This window comes from Lacerta agilis, chromosome 4, assembly GCF_009819535.1.
Source record: "Lacerta agilis isolate rLacAgi1 chromosome 4, rLacAgi1.pri, whole genome shotgun sequence".
NCBI classification, from domain to species: Eukaryota; Metazoa; Chordata; class Lepidosauria; order Squamata; family Lacertidae; genus Lacerta; species Lacerta agilis.
In genome coordinates this window covers 83,764-103,184 of record NC_046315.1, presented here as the reverse complement: position 1 = coordinate 103,184, position 19,421 = coordinate 83,764, and the positions used below count along the sequence as shown (strand labels likewise).

At 56.8% G+C, this 19,421-nt stretch overlaps 2 protein-coding genes across 2 annotated transcripts; both read right to left on the bottom strand.

The window, feature by feature from the left end:
- Nucleotides 1–1,887: 1,887 nt before the first annotated feature.
- Nucleotides 1,888–3,105, bottom strand: TAF10 (TATA-box binding protein associated factor 10; the record flags this gene model as incomplete). The annotated part of the gene is made up of 4 exons (XM_033145725.1): nt 1,888–2,066; nt 2,163–2,277; nt 2,433–2,497; nt 2,587–3,105. Coding segments are annotated over 4 exons (789 nt in total), but the record flags the coding sequence as incomplete, so codon positions are not given.
- A 2,457-nt stretch (nt 3,106–5,562) lies between these two features.
- On the bottom strand, nt 5,563–17,717 carry TPP1 (tripeptidyl peptidase 1). Its single transcript, XM_033145802.1, has 13 exons — nt 17,596–17,717; nt 11,904–12,188; nt 11,164–11,303; nt 10,417–10,567; nt 10,197–10,318; nt 9,666–9,844; nt 9,322–9,520; nt 8,730–8,918; nt 7,470–7,542; nt 6,840–6,960; nt 6,315–6,473; nt 6,068–6,205; nt 5,563–5,931 (listed from the first exon to the last, which is right to left on the bottom strand). The coding sequence occupies exons 1-13, from the start codon at nt 17,715–17,717 to the stop codon at nt 5,794–5,796; spliced, it is 2,016 nt and encodes a 671-aa protein (XP_033001693.1). The 3' UTR covers nt 5,563–5,793.
- Between the last annotated feature and the right edge of the window lie 1,704 nt (nt 17,718–19,421).

Sequence of the window (19,421 nt, the reverse complement as noted above, 5' to 3'; positions counted from 1 at the left end):
TATGGGCCACAACCCTCTTTGAGACGCAGCTCAGAAAGGAAAGTGCAGAGCTGGGAAAAGGACAGGCAGTGGCAGCCGAGAGGCTCAGCGGGTAGCAGCCTTTCTCCCGGTCTCATGCCCAACGCATGTGGGTGCTTTGAGCACAATCTGGCCACTGCTCCTAGCAGCTCTTGCATCCACTCCAGCACCAGAAGCAACATGCCTCTGGGCTCCCCAGCTGTGGTGGGTGAGATAGGCCTCTCCCCGGAGCCAGCAGCACGCTTGTGGTTTTCCTTGCAGTTAAGTTTCCCTGCTCCACGAGTAATCGCCTCCACACATCTTCTCAGTGGAGAGACGGGAGGAAAAAACCAAATGACCCATTGGAATGGGAGAAAGAAAGCAGAACAGATGCAATGGGTGTGGCCAGGGTATGTTCTCATTGGCATCAACTGAGGCCACCCTCTGCGAGCTGCAACACCCATCACCATGTTGCAGCGCTTGAGTTACTGCGACGTGGTTGGTGGACAAGTCACAGGACAGGGGGAGGCTCTGAGCTGCTGAGTCATGCAGAGCCACTTGGCTGCATGCAAAGACGGGGGCTGTTTTGCTCCTGGAGCGTTTTTGCCTAGTGGAAAAAACTGTAAACTGTGACCATGCTTGACTGGACAGAGAGGGACTTTGTGTGTGAGTTTTGGAGGGCCTGGACTGTCACCTACCATAGAAAGGTAGGAGTCACACCTGTTGCCTAACTGACCACTACCATCGCCCCGCCCCCGTCCAAGAGTCCCCCTTCTCCAATAGAATGGTTCAAAATCTGTTGGGCATTGGAAGATCCAGATGCGCGGGGGAGGAGTTTGACCTTCAAGAGGCCAGCTCCCCCTGGTTTCCCCAGCACAAAGAGAAAAGCTGCTGCAGATGGAGCAAATGAACCCTTGACCCCGGAGCAGTCAAGCTTTCCACCCACCTCCTCCCTGCAATTCCTGGTTGTTCAGAGCATAAGAGCCTGGCTCCTTTGCTCTTGGATCAGGGCAAAGCGGGCCCACCAAGTCCAGCACCCTGTTCTTTTGGTGGCCAGCCAGGTTTCGCCACGGGAACGAGCAAGCAGCACCCAAGCACCGGAGCACATCTCCCCTGGTGTGGCTTCCTGCAAGTGACCCTCAGAAGCAACGCTGCCTCTACCCCTGGGGACACAGCAGGGCCGCCCTTGGCTTCCCCACACATCACAGGCAATGCTGGATGAGCTTCGCTGTCCAGGAACATCGCTGCCCTAGTGCCAACAAGATGGGGGAGGGAGGCCCTGCCTAGGCCATTCCCATTTTCTGGAGCAAGTGCAGAGAGCAACTAAGGTCAACTGCTAGGTATGCCAAGCTTGGAGAAGTGAAGACTCTCAGGGATCATAGACTCTTATGAGTTGGAAGGGATCCCAAGGGTCATCTAGTCCAACCCCCTGCAATGCAGGAATCTCAGCTAAAACATCCATGACTGTTGGTCATCCAGCTTCTGCTTAAAAACCTCCACCTCTCGTGGGAATCTGTTCCACTGCTGAACAGCTCTTACTGAAAGATTTTCTAAATGTTTAGTCGGAATCTCCCTTCTTGAGACTCCTGCACTGCAGCTGGGTTGGACTAGATGACCCTTGGGGTCCCTTCCAACTCTAAGATTCTATCAAACATCACTGCCTTTGCCTTTGGCTTCCACATGCGCCACAGGTAATGCTGGATGAACTTCCTTGGGTTTCCCAGGAACGTCATGCCCATGCCAGCCAAAGCCATTTTCATTATCCCCCCCACACCTTCATTATCCCCCCAGGAGTCCTGGGACATCTTTGCTTCAAATACCCGCCCCATCTTTTGTCAGAGCTGTTCCCCTCCTCCTCCAATGCAGAAGGAGCGACAGGCAGGACAGGGACCTCAAGAAAGGGAGAACTTTAATGGTACAGCAGCCAAGAAGAAAAAGAAGCAGTCCAAGAGTGAATCCAGGGGGTTGGGGGCAGGCAGCTAAGTGAAGTAGTGGGGCTTCTTGACGTTGATGCCGTACTCGGAGAGCGCAGGGGCAAGGTCCTCCATGGTGAGGGTGTATTTCTTGTCCTGCAATGGGGGAGGGGAGAGAGAGGGGGGCGTCAGCTGGGAATCCCGCCTGGGCACCTCAAGGGAGTGTCGAGGGCGGCATTTGGGGGAACTCACCTTGCTCTTGTTTCGGGAGCTGCCAGAGGCCGTCCCCTTCATCTTGCAGTGCTGCAAAGCGTCGTTGGCAATGTCGGAGATGAACTTCTGGGCAGCCAGGGAGATCAGGCGGATGCTGGAAGGGGAAATCAGACGAGGGATGAGGGGAGTGAGAGAGAGGTGGTGTGGGTGAGCCCTAGGATGTGTCCCTAGGAGCCACACGGAGCCCCTAGAGGTAGTGGCAGTCTATATGTCCTGGGAACTTGGTCTCTCCCCCCACGCGCCACTTACATGCGCGGATCGGAAGCTTCGAAGCCAGCGCGGTTCAGGTAGTAGCCCGTGACAGCATCTGGGATCTGGAAGGGAAGCACGAGGATGGTTAAAGAGGGAGATGCCACCAGGGTCCGGCGAGGCTGCCGGCGGCCGGGCGGGGAAGGGGCGTCACCGTGGGCGTGTAATCCTCCAGTTGCAGCAGAAAGTCGACCAGTGGGGTGCTGGAGGCGGGAGAGGAGGCCGGGGCGGCGGAGGCCGAAGAGGAGGCGGCGGATGAGGCAGCGGCGAGGGCGGCAGACTTCGAGTCCCCGTTGGCGGCCACTCCGGGCGGCGCGAAGATCCCGTTGGGCACCGAGGGCGCCGCCTCCGCGGGATGCGCCAGCAGTGAGGACGAGGAGGAAGAGGAGGAAGAAGAGGAAGAGGAGGAGGACGAAGAGGCACCTGCGGGGAGAAAGGCGAATTCAGAGAGGGAGCCTGGGCAAAGAAGGAAGGCAGGCGCCCCTCCCCCCACCACCTCTCTCACCGGCCCCTCCGGCTCCGGCCACGGCCGCCACGAGCCCTGGGCTGCCCTTGGCGCTGTCTCCCCCCGCGGCGGGGAGGGGGACGGGGACGGCCGGGCTGAGGTCTGGCTCCAAGCCGCCGCCGCCTCCTCCTCCGCCGCCGCCGCCGCCTCCGCTTCCCCCGATGGCGCTCATGGAGTCCCGGGCCAACAGCGTCGCTCCGAGCAGCTTCTGCGCAGGCGCAACGAGCCCAGCCGAGAGGGAGGGGAAGAGGGTCCCGGAAGCGGAGGGGCGGGGCCTGAGCGGCGCCCGCCGCTTCCTTTTCCGGGTCGATCTTTCTACGGCCGCCGCGCAGACGCCACTTCCGACGCGGAGCTGGCGAGGGGCGGGGCTGTGGCCTCCGAGGCAGCCAGGGAGGCCGAGTTGGGCTGCGGAACTCCCGGCCACAGGAGAGGCAGCAGCAGCAGCGGCGCCCGGCAGCCGTCTAGGGCGGAGTGGGCCAATCCCTGGAGTAAGAGGAGCGAGCTCTCGGTCGGGGCTGCTGGCCGGGATGGCTCCGCTCTCCTCCGCGCTCGGAGGCCGCCCGGACGAGGCGATCCAGCGGGGCCCCTTGGGCTGACCTGGCGGGCGCGCCTGCGCTGCTGCTACTGCTTCCCACGGGGCGGCACTCGAGCAACGTCGGGAGGAACGGAAGGGGTCCCGACCCCCCTTCCGAGTTCAGTCCCCTCCGGTAGCATATGCAGGTGGGCCTGGGAGGGACCCCAGAGCCACAAGCCTGGGAGGGCCGCTGCTGCCAGTCAGGGAAGGCGAGCCTGAGTTTGAGAGACGCACCCAACCGAACCCAGAGAGCTACGTGAAATCAATACACCCCAGGACAGCCCTGATGGGGGCAAGTCTCCAAAGTCTTTATTTATTGCTCTACTTTTGCATTCACACCCATGAACCCGAGACACCACAAATCTGTTGTTTTTTAAAAAAGAAATCACAACCATAAGTAATTGTATTTAGAATGATCAAAGCTGAATATATAAATCCATTATTGGAGGAAGAATATCAGTATTTCCACATTAAATGCTCTAGTGCAAATTAGGGGGTGGGTGGGAGTGGGGGAAGAAGTGCTGCCTCCACTGACCTTGGAGCAGGAGGGAAAGAAGGGGGTTGGGGAACTGCCTGGCAAAGATTTCACAGGCAATGGAGGCATTGAGCTGGACTCCCTCCACCCACAAATTCCCCAACCTGCAAATGGTGCCCAAGTAGTGCTGGCAAAGTGGTTCCTGCAGGTGGGGCAGGATCAGGGCCAGGACCCAAGCAAGGCCTTCTGCTTAGGGAGCAATTGTGGCATAGAGGAGAGGGACTGAGCTGGCGTTGCCTTTTGTGGGTCCCCCATGAGTGGGTCCGGGAGACACACAGCACCAACAGAGGGAAGGCAACCCCCACTTTCACTCCAATGAGGTAGTTTCCGGTTGGAGCTTGTGAAGAACTGATCAAGAGCATTTGGCTATGGAGTTAAGTTTCCCAGAGGCAGGACTTCATCCTGAGAAGTCTGGTTTTGGGGTATGGGGAGGGGGGTACATCACACCTTTAAGTGCAGAAAAGCACACCCTGTGACCCCTCCCCCTACCTGATTTGCCAATAATGGGACTGCTCTTGTGTTGCTGTAGATGCAAAGTTCTCACATTTGCTAAGAGAGATACCACAACTCTTTCCACTACACATGATTTAGACTCAGTTACAGGTAGGTAGCCATGTTGGTCTGCCATAGTCGGGGGAAAAAAATCCTTCCAGTAGCACCTTAGAGACCAACTAAGTTTGTTCTTGGTATGAGCTTTCGTGTGCATGCACACTTCTTCAGATACACTGAAACAGCAGTCACCAGACCCTTATATATAGTGAGAGGGTGGGGTGGTGGGAATGGGTCATTGGCTGATAAGAGAGGTAAACCTGTTGACGACTGTTAATGACTGCAATTGGCCTTGCAGGAAAAAGCAAGGGGTGAGATGGCTAAAAATAGCTTTGTCATGTATAATGAGATAAGAATCCAATGTCTCTGTTCAGACCAGGTCTCTCCATGGTTTTAAGTTTGGTGATAAGTTGCAATTCAGCAACTTCTCTTTCCAGTCTATTTCTGAAATGCCTTTGTAGTAAGACAGCTACTTTGAGATCTTGTACTGCGAGAGGCAGTGAAGGATAGTCGTGCCTGGCGTGCTCTAGTCCATGGGGTCACGAAGAGTCGGACACGACTGAACGACTGAACAACAACAACATAGAATGTCCTGGGAGACTGAAGTGACATCAGGAATCACAAGACAGAGAAACCAGCAGGAGAACACTTCAATCTGAATAGAATAGAGACATATCAGCCAATGACCAATTCCCACCACCCCACCCTCTCACTATGTATAAGGGTCTGGAGACTTCTGTTTCAGTGTATCTGAAGAAGTGTGCTTGCACATGAAAGCTCATACAAAGAACAAACTTAGTTGGTCTTTAAGGTGCTACTGGAAGGATTTTTTTTTATTTTATTATGATTTAGAATTTTAGCTTTTAGTTGCACCGCCCCCTCCCGACGTACCACTATAGAGTTACAGAGATGAATGTTTGCATATTTCTGCTTCCACTGTCTTTTCTGATAGGCTAATGCACACTTCTTGGTCATGCAACGGAGGCGGGGGGAGGCCCTCTGAAATGCCCCCTGCCTCCATCTTGCAGCCTGAGATTCCCAACCCAGCCCTGGGCAGAGAGGTGTGCACACTTCTTCCCCTTAGCAGATGTGGCTTTGGCTGCTGGATACCAAGCAAGACCTCTCAACTCCCCCTGGCTGTTGTGTGGCCAAGCGCCATGGATGTCTGCAAGTGTGATGTGGCCTAGCCCCCCAGCGCCTAGCCCAGCAGGGCAGACAGGAGCTCTGGGTAGTTTGGCGTCCCCCAGCCGGTGACGGGATCCCAGGAAGGAGCAGCGCAGAATCCTTGGCCCTGCACAGTTTCATCTAGACAGGAGTAGTGGCAGCCCTTCGTCACCTGGAAGGAGGAGAGAGGAAGAGTGTGTTGTCAGGCAGAGCAGCCCCATGCAGCAAACAAAAGGCTGCTGTGATGCACACACACACACCCCACACACCGCTGGCAAAGCCAAGGACCAGCCCCTTCCCACACTCACATCATAGAGGGCAGTGCTGTTCCCCTTCTCCTGGAGCTGGTAGAGGGCAGGGTTGAGGAAGCCCAGGGGGGGCTGCCCTCGCTGGAGTCGCCGGTCGTTGATCAGAGCTATGATGCCCCCCACCACGGGAGTTGAGGCCTGTTGGGGGAGAAGAGGCAGAGTGAGGCCCAGCACCTACAGACGGCCCTGCCCAGGAGCGGGCACCAGGCGGGCGACGCTGTCAAGAGCCTGCAGGCAGCATCCTCACCGAGGTGCCCGAGACCCAGGGCATGGGGATACGGTTGGTCACCACCCAGTAGTTGTCAGACAGAGCTGCCAGGTCTGGGTAGGCTCTGCCTGTCTTGTTGTAATAGGTGGAAGGTGGCAGCTTGGAGCTCGTGCTCAGGAACCGCTTCACAGCTGTTGTCTGTTGAGGGAAAGACAAGAAGAGGAAGGAGTCAGAGCTGAGACGGGTCCTGGGTGAGGGATCCCAAGTCCCACCTGCCTGGGAGGATCTTTCATTTCTGGACTCTCGGGGGGGGGGGCTTGGCAGCCCTTCAGGGTGAGCTCCTGCGCTTCAAAATTCACCACTTCACCACAGTAAAAGCCATTTATGCAAATGTTCACAATTTTAAAGAAGGCTTGTGGCAATGAGGTCCATAGTGGGTCATGGAAAACCCAAAGGGCCCAGGAGCTGCAGGCTGAAATCTGCCATGATGGTTCAACAGATACATGACTGTGCCGGAGCCAGCAGGGAGCCACGATGGCACCTTGCAAGTGGAATGTGACTCACCTGGTACTTTGGCATCAGGAAGACATTGCTGAAGCCTCCCCCGCTGATGGAGTCCGTGACCTCATCACTGACCAGGAAGGGGTGCTGGAACGACGTCCCGCCCACTGTGGTCACATATGGGCTGTGGGCACAGCAAGGCAAGGCATCACAAAGGCACCGACAGACCAGGGGGTACCAGCCCCCCCAGGATAACCGGCAAGACATAGGCAGGCCTCCAGCAGCTCCCAGTGTTGCAGAACACAGCCCCCCTCCCCCGAGAAGATTCTGCTTCCGTCAAAGGGCAGGTAGCAGCATCCTCTGAAGCCCCACAGAAGAAGGGCTCCCCTGCCAAGCCACAGGCCTAACCCTACAGGCAGGGCTGGGCATTTTCAGTAAGGCTGCAGATTTCAGATCTAGTATCTGCTACAGAATCCCTGCATTTTGAAAAATACGCAAGTGGCTCACTGCCCTGGTTTCAGAGAAGGGCTTGGAAAGGCAAGAGCCAGGCCTGCTAAAGCGCAGGGGGATGCGGAAGGGCAGGGGGATCTCTGTGGGTGGATCTGGGTCAAGGACCCCCTTCCCCAGCCCCACATTGACATAGAAGAGCAGGGGATTCTGCGAGCCCCTTGCGGCGCTTTCCTCTCCTCTCACCTGGAGGCTGGGAAGCTGGGCCGAAAGGTGTGCTTCCCTCCGTGAGTTGACCGACAACCTGCTCCAGAGTCGCCTGCAGGGAAAGGGCAGCCAAAGACTTGGCCAGTTGGTCGCGGCACTTGCAATCACTTTCACTCCTTCCCTAAACGTGCTGACCTCATCCCAACTCTGCCCCTTTCAGGCACACCATTGAAACTGCTTTATTGGGCTGGGCTTCTAATAGACAGCAACCTGAACTTTTGAAATGTTGCTGCTACACTGTTTTATTGCCATTACTGTTTTATTCTATACCACTGATTCTACATTTAACGTTTTTAATTATACGTTTGGAAAACTGCCTTGCAATTGTTTTTGAAATTAACCACTGAGGTACAAATACTTCAGATTAATACATTTTGTATTAAATGTACCAAAGCAGCCTACAACACAACATTAAGGGATGTTTAAGCAATACTATGTATTAAAATAATAAACTCTGAAAGCACTTTAACACACAATATAAATCAAAGCCTAAAACCACAAGCTTGCCAACGAGGGCAATAAAATGCCCCAAGTCCACATAAATCTTGCCCCAGCCTTCCTCCTACAATACAAGGCAGACAGACACATCACTGAGAAGATCTTCTGACAGAAGGAGATGTTCACCCAGCCAACAAAAAGAGAGCCAGATGCATCTCCCTGCTTGGAGCAAATTTCAAAGGCAGGTGCCACAATCAAGAAGGCCCTGCCCCTCACAGGCTTGCCTTGACTGGGCACAGTGGCAGAGCAGGAGGAACATGGAGGCCAAAGTGCCATCAGTGACAGTTGCAGAGGATGACCTCTGAAGTCTCCCCAAGACCAGAAGACCTTTTGAAGTGAACCAGCCATGATGGCAGCTAGAAGATGCCCCCCTTGAGTACGGAGACTTCCTCCAGCAAACTCCAGGTCTGGGTGGAGACTGGGCCTCAGGGGCCAGTCTGAAGTCAGTATCTGACCTGGATCTTGTGATCACCACCTGAGGGTGGCAACATGAGAAGGGGCCTTTTCTGTAGTGGCTCCTCACTTTCCAGGGATGCTCACCTGGCCCCTTCCTTGCACATCTTCAGGTGAAAGGCAAAAATGTTCCTCTTCTCCCAGTCCCGAAGGCCTTTTAAACTGTGAGTACTGTGGCCGGGGGTGGGGGGTGTCAGTGTTTTTGTTTGTTTCTATAGTCTGCATTTTTCTGTCTTTGTGTTTTGAGGGAGGGGAACCAAAGGGTTCAGGCTGCCTGCCCCCACCTACCTGAGGCAAAGAGGATGCTCATCCCTCGTGCGGCCGCTTTCATGAACTCCACGTTGACCCGCTCCATGTACGCCCGGGACAGGCTGTCCTCGTCATCGCCGTAGCTGACCGTGTGCACCCAGGGCAGGGCAGACATGTTGCTGAGCACAAGGAGCCACTGCAGGAAAGGCTCCTGGCTTTCATGCCTCCCTGGGGGAGGCGAGGGGAGAAGGAATATAAGCAGGGCCCATTCCTTCCACAGGAAACGGGGAGAGGTGGGGTGGGGGTGACCTGCACTTCCACTGCAAGCCAAGTCCCAACCCCACGACTCGCCCCCAGCCCCAGAGAACCCTCCTGCCTCCTAAACTTCTGCCTCATCCTGGAATGGGTAAAAGGGAGAGGGTGCGGAGCTCACCAGCCTCCCAGCATCTTCCAATATAGCACTCAGCCCTGACTGGTCCCAGGATGAGGGTGGCGCAGAGCAACATCACAGGGAGTTCCTGCCCCACCCCACTTCCCAGGTCCCCTGGGAGAGGCAAGAGAGGGGTTGAACCCCTTCCCCTTGGGGGGGGGGGGCTAAGGAAGACAGGGAGCCAAGCGTGCAGGTCGGTACCTCCGTTGCTGAAGACCCAGGTGGAGATGTTGGCCCCGGAGCTCATGATGTACTCCACGTCCAAGCTGGCTTCCAGGCCGGCCTTGCCCCAGCCCTGGTGCCCAACCACCTGGTCCACGCGCAAATGGTGAGGGAAGCTCTTCCCAAAGAGACCCATGAACTCAGCCAGGTCCGCTTGGTGGAAGTACTGCTCCAGGAACTGGAGGGGAAGGAGAAGAGGCAGGCGTGGGGCACCAGAACCATCACTCCTCATTGCCAGGTGCACTCCTGAGGGAGGCTGGGCGGAGAGCAGCTGGCCCCAGGACACAGGGAATGGAGAGGGTGGGGGGACATCCCCCAGTTACCTGGGCACAGGCCTGGCTGTTGTTGAAGGAACTGCCCACGTCCTTGTCAGTCAGGTTGTACCGCTGGCGGATCACAGCCGGCGTCACCCCCAAGTGGAAGGTGGAGAGCAGCGCCTTCCCTGCAGTCCACGCCCTACTCACTGCCTTCCTCTCGGCAGGGAAGCGGTGAAGACCCCCCACTGAGAATTGGGAGGAGGAGGAGGAGGAGAATAAGCAGAGGCTGCGGTTATCTTGGGGGCAGAAGGAAGGGGGCACCTAAAGCAGACTTTGCTCACCCCAAGGCTCAAGGCTGACCGGGGGCGGGGGAGAGTTCTGCTCAGTCAGGCCCGCCCTCTCTTCATAACCACCCAATTCTTGGCAGAGTGAAGAGAAGAGAAGCTCCCCCACTCCTATGGTGGGAAGATATTTGCCTATTTCCAGGGCTAGACACTCCCCCACCCACACCAGACGTTCCCTGGGAGTCTGTGCTCATGCACACGGGGGACAGAGTGTCCCATGCTGCTGCTCCCCATTTCCCCAAGGCTTCCGTACCAAAATCCACGTGCTCTGCCAGCTCCTCCGCTAAGGTGTAGGCAAAGGGGGACCTCACGACGCTTCGCTCCCCGTTGACGTAGCGCTGGAACTGTGCACCCGGGAGGAGCTGCTCTGCCGTGCTGCATGGAGAAGCCTCAGGTCAGGGTCAGCTGTGGGGAGAGCTCAGGATGCCTTCTGTGCCCCCCCTTGACCCAAGAGCCCCCACGTCCCAACTCACCCAGCTGGCACCAGGCACTGCAAGAAGTCCTTGGTGCCCACGTCTGTGCAGTTCCAGATCCCATGAGTCTCCAGCCACTTGCGAACGGCATTCAGTGTCTGAGGGGAGGGGGCGACCAGGGCCTGCACCTCTGCCAGAGACAGGAACCGGCCTGCGAGACAAAGTGGAGCGTGGAGGGAAGGAGACTTCTGGTGGCCCAACTACCTCCGAGGGTCACAGGGGTCTCCCTCCACCCCACCCCCAACTGTCAGGGGAGCCTTGCCAGCGGCTGCTCGGTCTGTCCACTTCCTGTTGAAGATGCCACTTCTGGTCCCCCTTGAGTGACAGGCTTCCCCTCAGAGCCCTGGGAGCAGGAAGGGGGCTGAGAGCTCTGCTGGGGACTCCTAGGCTAGCCAACTCCCCCCTCCCAGGAAAAGCAGTTCCCTGAGGAGACAGGAAAACCACCAAGATGGTCCTGTGGTGTAAAGACGTCCTTGGAGTTGGGAAGAGGAAATCTGCCTGCCTGCCTTCCTCCCACAAACCATATGAGGTGCTCCTCCCTGGGAGCCACCAGAGTGCCAAAGATTGTGCAAGAGTAGCTGAGCAGGAAGTCCCTAGGGCCACAAACTCCTTGCACACAGGACCATGTCCCGCTGAGCTCACTGCCTGGGAGACATTCCGAGGGCTGCAGTGTGAGGGGCTGCCAGCCTCGGCCTCCCAAGTGCTGCAAGCAGAAGCAGAGGGGCAGAGAGAGAAGCGGGGCATTACCATACTCTGAAGAGTCTGGAGAGGAGACTCGCTGCACCAGCTCCTCCAGGCGCCCCACATTCTGCTGCCGGAGCGCGAAGGTCAGGCTCAGCGCCTCCGAGGCAGCCACTCGACCCAGACAGCTCCATCCCTCCGGGATCCTGGGAAAGAGACACGGCTGTCACAGGTGGCACCAAGCTGGCAGAGAGCAGTGTGTGGGCAGCTGAGGCAAGAGCAGTGCCCAAGTCTGGCAGCGGCAGCCAAATTCAGCTCTTTCTCCAGAGGAACCGGGAATTAACATCCTGCGCTCATTTCACAGAAAAGGAGGCTCCTTAAGCACACCTATGGGGATCCGGCAAGCTCAGCTGGCAAGGCCAAAGGGGGCTTCCGTCCCCCAACCAGACCTACCCCCTAATAATATTATTATTATTGATACCCCACGCATCTGGGGGCGGGTCCTTCCTGCGAGCCGGAGCCCAACTTGACTCTACCCTTCCTCCTCCGAGCCGACGGGCGCTTGGAGTCCGCGGCTGCCAAACTCCGAGATCGGCCCCCCGTCCGCTTCGCAAGTCGGCCTCCCTGGGTCTAGCCCCGGCTGGGAGACGCCTCCTTCGCGGGAGACGGGCGGCGAACAAGCCTCGAAGGGCCCCGAAGCGGCGTCCCCGCAGCGTCCGGCCCAAGCGCCCGTCGCTCGCCGCGCTCGTCCTGCTGCCCCGACGGCGCCCCTCCGCCCCAGGCCCGGCCCCGCTGCGGCCGCTTACTGGAAAAGCTGGTCTGGCTCCGGAGCCCACCCGAAGGCGGCGGCGGCGGCGGCGTCCAAGCGGAGCAAGGCGGGCAGCTGGAGCAGCGCCAGCAGGAGACACCTGCACGGGAGAAACGGGAGGGGGGTGTCAGGCAGCGGAGCGGGAAGCTTCTGCCGGAGAGGCGAGGGGGCTTTCCCCTTCCCCCCATCCCCCCGCGCCCCGGTACCAGCGGTCCGGCAGCAGCCCCATCGTAGCGCAGCCTCTCGCTCCAGGCAGGAGCCGAGATCTGAGTCACGTGAGAAGCTGCCCGTCACATGATTGCGGGGAGAGCCATCCAGATCACGTGGCTCGCCCGCTGGGCTGCTTTGAGCTGCCTACACTCTGTGCGTGCTCAGAGGCTACACTCTGTCCGCCGGAACCGACGCCGCGGCGGGCGAGAGGGGGCGCCCGTGGACCATAAGCCAACGCTGTATGCTCCCTCGCCCGGTGGAACACAAGGACAGGGCTCATTCAAAAGAAAGGAAAACGCGTTTTTATTCAGTCCTGATGGTGGGGTCGCGAAATGTTAGGAAGTCCTTTCCAGGAAATCTGCCAATAGGGAAAGGAATAAATCCAGCAGTTCTTTCTAAAGCATTCGCCGGGTGAGAGTAATCCACGCAAGGCAGAGCTCGGGCGCCTTTTCCGACCCAGGGGTTGCGCTGGAAGCGGCAACGCTCGCCCTCGGGATCCTGATGGGGTGGAAGGCGACGGGACACCACCTCCCCGCCACAATTGCACCACACGTGGGCAGGGGCTCATTTGGGCACCGAAGGCCCAGAGATGCCCACGTGTGGTTTGAGGGCTATTGCATGACTAGCTTTGCTTTTCAGAAAGGAAAAGCATTTTAGCACGCATTAGAAGTGTGTGGGGATCAGAAAGGGGTGAGATGAAATGGTGCCCCTGCACAAGCATGTCAGAGTGCTGCCAGGTGCGCTTGCCCATCGTTCGCATCACCACCACATCTCTTGCCTCATCTGCAGCCCCCTGCAGAGAGTGGTCTGCTGCTCTTCTTTCCAAAAGTATCTGATAAGAAGCATCCATTGCCTGCTGCCGAGTAAACACAGGCCCACGGGGGAAATCCAATGTTTTATTGAAGGGGGACTGGCATTGGTTGGCACTGGCATCTGTTTCAAGGGTGGAGTCCAGATCCGGGTTAGAACCACAGCCTCAAAGAATGAACACTCCCCACAGGACATCTCTGGGGAACCTGCAAGGGGGATCTGTGCTGCTCCCAGCAAGTGGTGTTCAGGGACATCCCAACGCTGGACTTAGAAGTCATGTTAGAATGTAGCGTTGTGGGACATGGGTTGCTCTGTGGTCTAAACGACTGAGCCTCTTGGGCTTGCCAATCAGAAGGTCGGTGGTTCAAATCCACACAACAGAATGTGTTCCTGTTGCTCTGTCCCAGCTTCTGCCAACCTAGCAGTTCAAAAGGAGATAAATAGGTACTGCTATGGCAGGAAGGTAAATGGTGCTCTGGAACTCATCGTGGTCTTCCATGCTTCAGTAGCGGTTTAGTCATGCTGGCCACATGACCCGGAAAGCGCCGCACCCCTTAGTCAAATTTGACTCGACTTAACCACCATCCAGGGCTCCTTTACCTTTACCTGTAATGCATGGGCTCCTTGCATTCAAGCTGGAGGGCCAGCAAAGGGACTGATCCCTGCTCAAGATGCCAGTCAGACATCCCTGGGCTGCAAAGGCCAGCAATCTGATCTGGCCAAAAGCAGGACTCACCTGCACCCCACACCTCAGAACACCCTACTTAGTCACAGGCTACTGCTAGACACATTGCAGCTCTCTGAGCACTGAGAAGCAGGGGTCCCCCAAGGTGCACCTGTGTGGTTTGGAGTTTCCGTCACACGCGAAAGAGGCACACCTTCACCCTGGCCTCTGACGCCCGAGGTGCATGTCATCAGGACCTACCTTCTTCCTGTGACTAATTTGTTTTGAAGTGCTTTTAAGGTTGCTTATTAAGTTGTCGCAACCTGTGACCTGATGGTGAAATAAGAACAACTCTCCAAGGACACATCATGCATCCCAGCTGCTTCCTTCCGAAGGAAGTCCTTGGAGGCTTTTGATGTTGATGAAACACAAAAGGAGTCTGGCTGCAGGATCAGAGGAAAAGCCTGTCCGGTCAAGCATCCTCTTCTCACACCAGCCATACAGATGTCCCCAGGGGGAGCCTGCAAGCAGGACATGAGCACAAAAGCAAGTCTCTTCCTACTACATTTGGAGATGGGGCGGCTGTGGCCCTCCAGAGGTCACAATGCCCAACACAAAGGCTGAGCATAAGTGGAAGGGTCACAGTATTAACAGTCCAGGAGATATTGCTTCCCTGCGGAGCTTCCAGGGTGAGCCCTGGGGGATTCTTGCAGAGAGAAATGCAGCCTTCCATGTGTCTCATTCTCAACTCAGTCTAAATGCTACAGCTTCTTTGCAAGCAGCTTGATGACATCATTTCCCAAAGAGAAGGTGGATACTGCGGAAGGAAAGACAAAAGACGTGGTCTCTCTTCCCTACTCCTAGCTGTTTGTTTCTGAGGCAACACATTGTCCCAACTTACACAACAAAGAAGAACCGTAACAAACTAGGCCAGTTGACTTGAAATCAGTCCATAGCCTGACCCAGCAGGCACTCCTTATGTTCTTGTTTGACTGGTCTTTTTCCTACATAAGGGCAAGGTGATTGAGTGAGTGGTTGCTGAACAACTCCAGGCATGCCTGGAAGAAGTGGACCATTTGGATCTCTTCCAGTCAGTATTCAGGCCTCATCATGGGACTGAAACTGCCTTGGTCGCACTGGTTGATGATCTCCGGCAGGCTAGGACAAAGGTGAGAGCTGTTTCCTAGTTCTGCTGGATCTCTCAGCAGCTTTTGACACCATCAACCATAACATCCTTCTGGACCGTCTAGTGGTGCTGCTCCTTCCTCCTGGGCCGTGTTCAGAAAGTGGTGGTGGGGGATGAGTGTTCAGACCCCTGGGCTCTCACTTGTGGGGTGCCTCAGGGTTCTGTCCTCTCCTCCATGCTTTTCAACATCTATATGCAGCCACTGGGAGAGATCATCAGGGGGTTTGGGCTGGGTGTTCATCAGTATGAGGATGATACCCAGCTCTACCTCGCTTTTAAATCAGAACCAGTGAAAGCGGTGAAGGTCCTGTGTGAGTGTCTGGAGGCGGTTGGAGGATGGATAGTGGCTAACAGATTGAGGTTGAATCCTGACAAGACAGAAGTACTGTTCTTGGGGGACAGGAGGCGGGCAGGTGTGGAGGACTCCCTGGTCCTGAATAGGGTAACTGTGCCCCTGAAGGACCAGGTGTGCAGCCTGGGAGTCATTCTGGGCTCACAGCTGTCCATGGAGGCGCAGGTTAATTCTGTGTCCAGGGCAGCTGTCTACCAGCTCCATCTGAAATGCAGGCCGAGACCCTACCTGCCCGCGGACTGTCTCGCCAGAGTGGTGCATGCTCTAGTTATCTCTCGCTTGGATTACTGCAATGCACTCTATGTGGGGCTACCTTTGAAGGTGACCCGGAAACTACAACTAATCCAGAATGTGGCAGCTAGACTGGTGACTGGCAGTGGCTGCCGAGACCACATAACACCTACATTGGCTCCTAGTACGTTTCCGAGCACAATTCAAAGTGCTGGTGCTGACCTTTAAAGCCCTAAACGGCCTCGGTCCAGTATACCTGAAGGAGCGTCTCCACCCCATTATTCTGCCTGGACACTGAGGTCCAGTGCCGAGGGCCTTCTGGCGGTTCCCTCGCTGCAAGAAGCCAAGTTATAGGGAACCAGGCAGAGGGCCTTCTCGGTAGTGGCACCCACTCTGTAGAACACCCTCCCACCAGATGTCAAAGAGAAAACCAATTACCAGACTTTTAGGAGACATCTGAAAGCAGCCCTGTTTAGAGAAGTCTTTAATGTTCAATAGATTATTGTATTTTAACATTCTGTTGGAAGCCGCCCAGTGTGCTTGGGAAACCCAGTCAGATCGGCGGGGTATAAATATTATTATTATTATTATTATTATTATTATTATTATTATTATTATTATTATTAGTGAGAGCAAGAACAGCAGCAAGGAAGAGGAGGCATCCCAACAGCACAGAGATCAGACAGGTGTTGCCCAAATGTCTTCAGCCAGTGGCCAGACTTGGGTTTTAGCAAATATTAGGCAGAAGAGAGATCCAGAACTAGGGAACAACAATGTTACAAAGAGGAAATGCTCAGGGGCTGCTGGAGATTACAGTGGTGGCTGCCCAGGTCTGAGACGCAGAGCAGAACCTTCACCCTTAGAAGGCCTCACGAGCTTAGGTCTACCAACAAATGTACCCTGAGCAGAATTTAGTCAGATACAGACCCATTCTTAATTTAAGGGCATAATAGTGCAGACTTTGGATGCATTTTATAGAGAGCTTCCCAGCTGGAGCCAGCTTCTGTGCTGGGCAGCTGGAAGCAAAAGGTTCCTTCAGGTTGTAATTTGACAAGGCAAAGGAAATGGAGGACCAGGGCCACCCAAGTGATGCCTGGTGTCATGGCCCTTTGTAGATAAAGATGACACACACCTGAAAGCTAGCTCTTTTTTGGCAAGAGAGATCAACAGCAGCTTCCACGGTGCTCTGGATAAACATGCTCACACACTTCCAGGCTCTAGGCAGTGGCCCACAGGTCTGGGCCCCATGGAGCACTTGCAGCAACCGTGGGGCCCCTCCCCTCCCCTGGCTTCTAAACCTTCCACTGACAAGGTGCGTGCCTGCAACTTGAGACTTCTCCTGCATGGAAGTCATCACTGCTCTTCCCTTTTCATGTCCCTCCTGGTTACAATAATAGAATCTTAGCATTGGAAGGGCGGCTTCCAACAAAAGATTAAAAATAGAATCTAACATTAAAAAGTTCCCTAAACAGGGCTGCCTTCAGATGTCTTCTAAATGTCAAGTAGTTGTTTATGTCTTTGACATCTGATGGGAGGGCGTTCCACAGGGGCACCACTACCGCCTGGTTCCCTGTAACCCTGCAGGGAGGGAACCGCCAGAAGGCTCTTGGCGCTGGACCTCAGGTGGTCATCCAACCTCTGTTCAAGAACTTCAGCCTTCCTCTCGTGGGAATCTATTCCACTGCTGAACAGCTCTTACTGTCAGAAAGTTTTCCTGAATGTTTTAGTCGGAGCAACAGGGCTCCTCCGCTCTCTCCGGTGCCCTCCAGCTGCTCTCCCCCAAACTGCTGACAAAGGCTCGTGCCCACAGTGGCAGAGGAAGGCTCCGCGCTGCCCGGGGCGGCGAAAGAAAACGATCAGCAGGCCGTTGCTGCTTCCGCAGCCCCCTTTTAAGCCACAGAGCGAAAAGGCAGCTTGTGGGGCTGCCAAGCGCTATCGGCGGCTCCCCGCTGATTGCTCCCACCACTCCCCACGCACCGTCGGTCACCCCGGGAGCAGCAGTGCTGCACGGACGGGGTGCTCACTTGGCCGTGTGCTGCTGCTCCCGGGGTGACAGAGGGAGCGGTGGTGCGAGGGACCTCCGCTTGTCACCCCCCCTCCCCTGTCACCCGGGCCGTACCGCTCCTACCGCCCCCCTCAGCGACGCCCCTGCGTGCCCAGGGGAAACGCTGCAGGGGAGCCTCCACCCCCAAGCCCCTTTCCAGTTGGCGTGCCTGCCCCACGGGGTTCCCCCTCACCTCCTGGAGGGTTGCGAGAGGCGGCGCACTCGGCTGGGTTCGGGGGCTGCAGAGGGGTGTGAAGAAGGCGTGGCTGGCCGGTTCCTGGAGCTGTAGAGTTGGAAGGGATTCCCCAGGGCCATCTATTCCACCCCGGCTGTCAGGCAAGACTCGCAGCTCAAGCGTCCAAGTTCACCCGGAGTTCACGTCTGCGGGCGGGGAGCGGGGTCTTCAGGCCGCTCTGGCTAATCCTGCCAATTGGCCGCCGCGGGGAGCTGAGCCGGCCTGATTAGGCGCATCTGCTTGGGGGTTTAGGCTAAGCGGATGAAGCCCGGCGCCCCCGAAAGCTGAGCGCGCGACGAGACGGGAGCTTGGACCAGGCGCGACCGCTGGCTGCAGCGACCGAGGGTCGCGTGGGTCGGGAAAGCCCCCGTCCGCCATCCAGTCAGGGCCTCCGGAAGCAGCCCCGACGCCGACCCCAGCTCAGCTTTGGTTCTGCCTTCGCCCGCTGCCCGGCCGGGGCTTTTCCTCGCCGCTGCAGGTCTGGGCGTCGGAGCGGGGCACCCCGAGCAAACTACACTTGGGGGCGGGGGAGAGGGGGGCTGGAGGGAACAGCCGTCCAGAGGAAAGAGCGGCTGCTCTCGCCCCTTCATCGCCTGAGCAGCCACGGAAGCCCCGTCGGGGGCTACGAGCCGCCAGACTGTGCTTCGACTCTGCAGCTAGAGGCAGCCCTGCTTCTGCCTGCCGTGGCTGGAAGCACAGGAGGGGCGAAGGCTCTTGGCTCGGATCCTGCCTGCCGGCTTCTCTTGGGGGTGTCTGGTCGGCCACTGTGAGGACAGGATGCCGGACGAGATGAGCCCTTGGCCTCATGATCCTCGACCTGGATGCGAAAGCTCTTCCGACGGTTTTTTGACCCATTAAGCTACCTCCCAGTCACCCCACAAAAGGGACGCCCGCCACCCCAAAGATGCCCGCCCAAAGGTTGCCTTGGGGGGTGCGGGGTCCCGTCTCATCCCCTCAGCCCACCCCCGGTCAAGCAGACGAGTCCTTACAAACACGGTGTGGTTTATTAAGGCATTATTTCAAAAAGTTGGCACTTGGATCTGGTCCCTGCTCAAAAGGAGGGCCAGGGAGGGGGCGGGCGGGACACCCGGGACTTATCATGCTGCGGATGCTCAGCAATACAAAAAGATACAAAATGCTGGAAATAGGAAACAGATTACAATAAATAAACAGAGCCTGCTAGGCTGGGCTGCAGTCAGGACGGAGAAAGGCTGGGGGCGGGCGAGGATGCCAGAAAGGGAGGCTTCAGGTGGGGTTAAATGGGCAGGGGGGGGCAGAGGGCCACCATCCCTTGCCCGCCCAGCAGGGGTCTCCTGTGCTTGTCCCTCAGAAAGGCCTGGGCCGATGGTCTTGTGCATGCAGGCAGCAATTCTGCTGGTAGAGCTTTTCCGGCCTGGAGAGGAAGTACCCTCGGCCGCCACCCCACCCCCCTGAGCAGGAGCCTTCTGGGAAGTCTGTGGGCAAGGAGCAAACTTGTTGTAGCTTCCATCCCCTTCCCGCCCCTGCCCTGAAGGGGTCTCTCCGCCATGCTTCCTATGCTTCTTCAGCATCCTGCCGAATGCACCCATCAACTCTTCCCATTTGCAGCTTTCAAGCCCCTGTGGCCCCTCAAGGTCCTTGTCATGCTGGAGCCATTTGACCCGCCTGGCAGCTGAACTCTTCCCCTCCTGACATGCTAGCTTTCTATCTGCAGGGCATTTTACTTTGTGTGGGAACATGGCCAGACACGATACCTCTTGCTAGCACTGGCAGGGAAGGGTGCAGCAGCTGCTTGGCATGCAGAA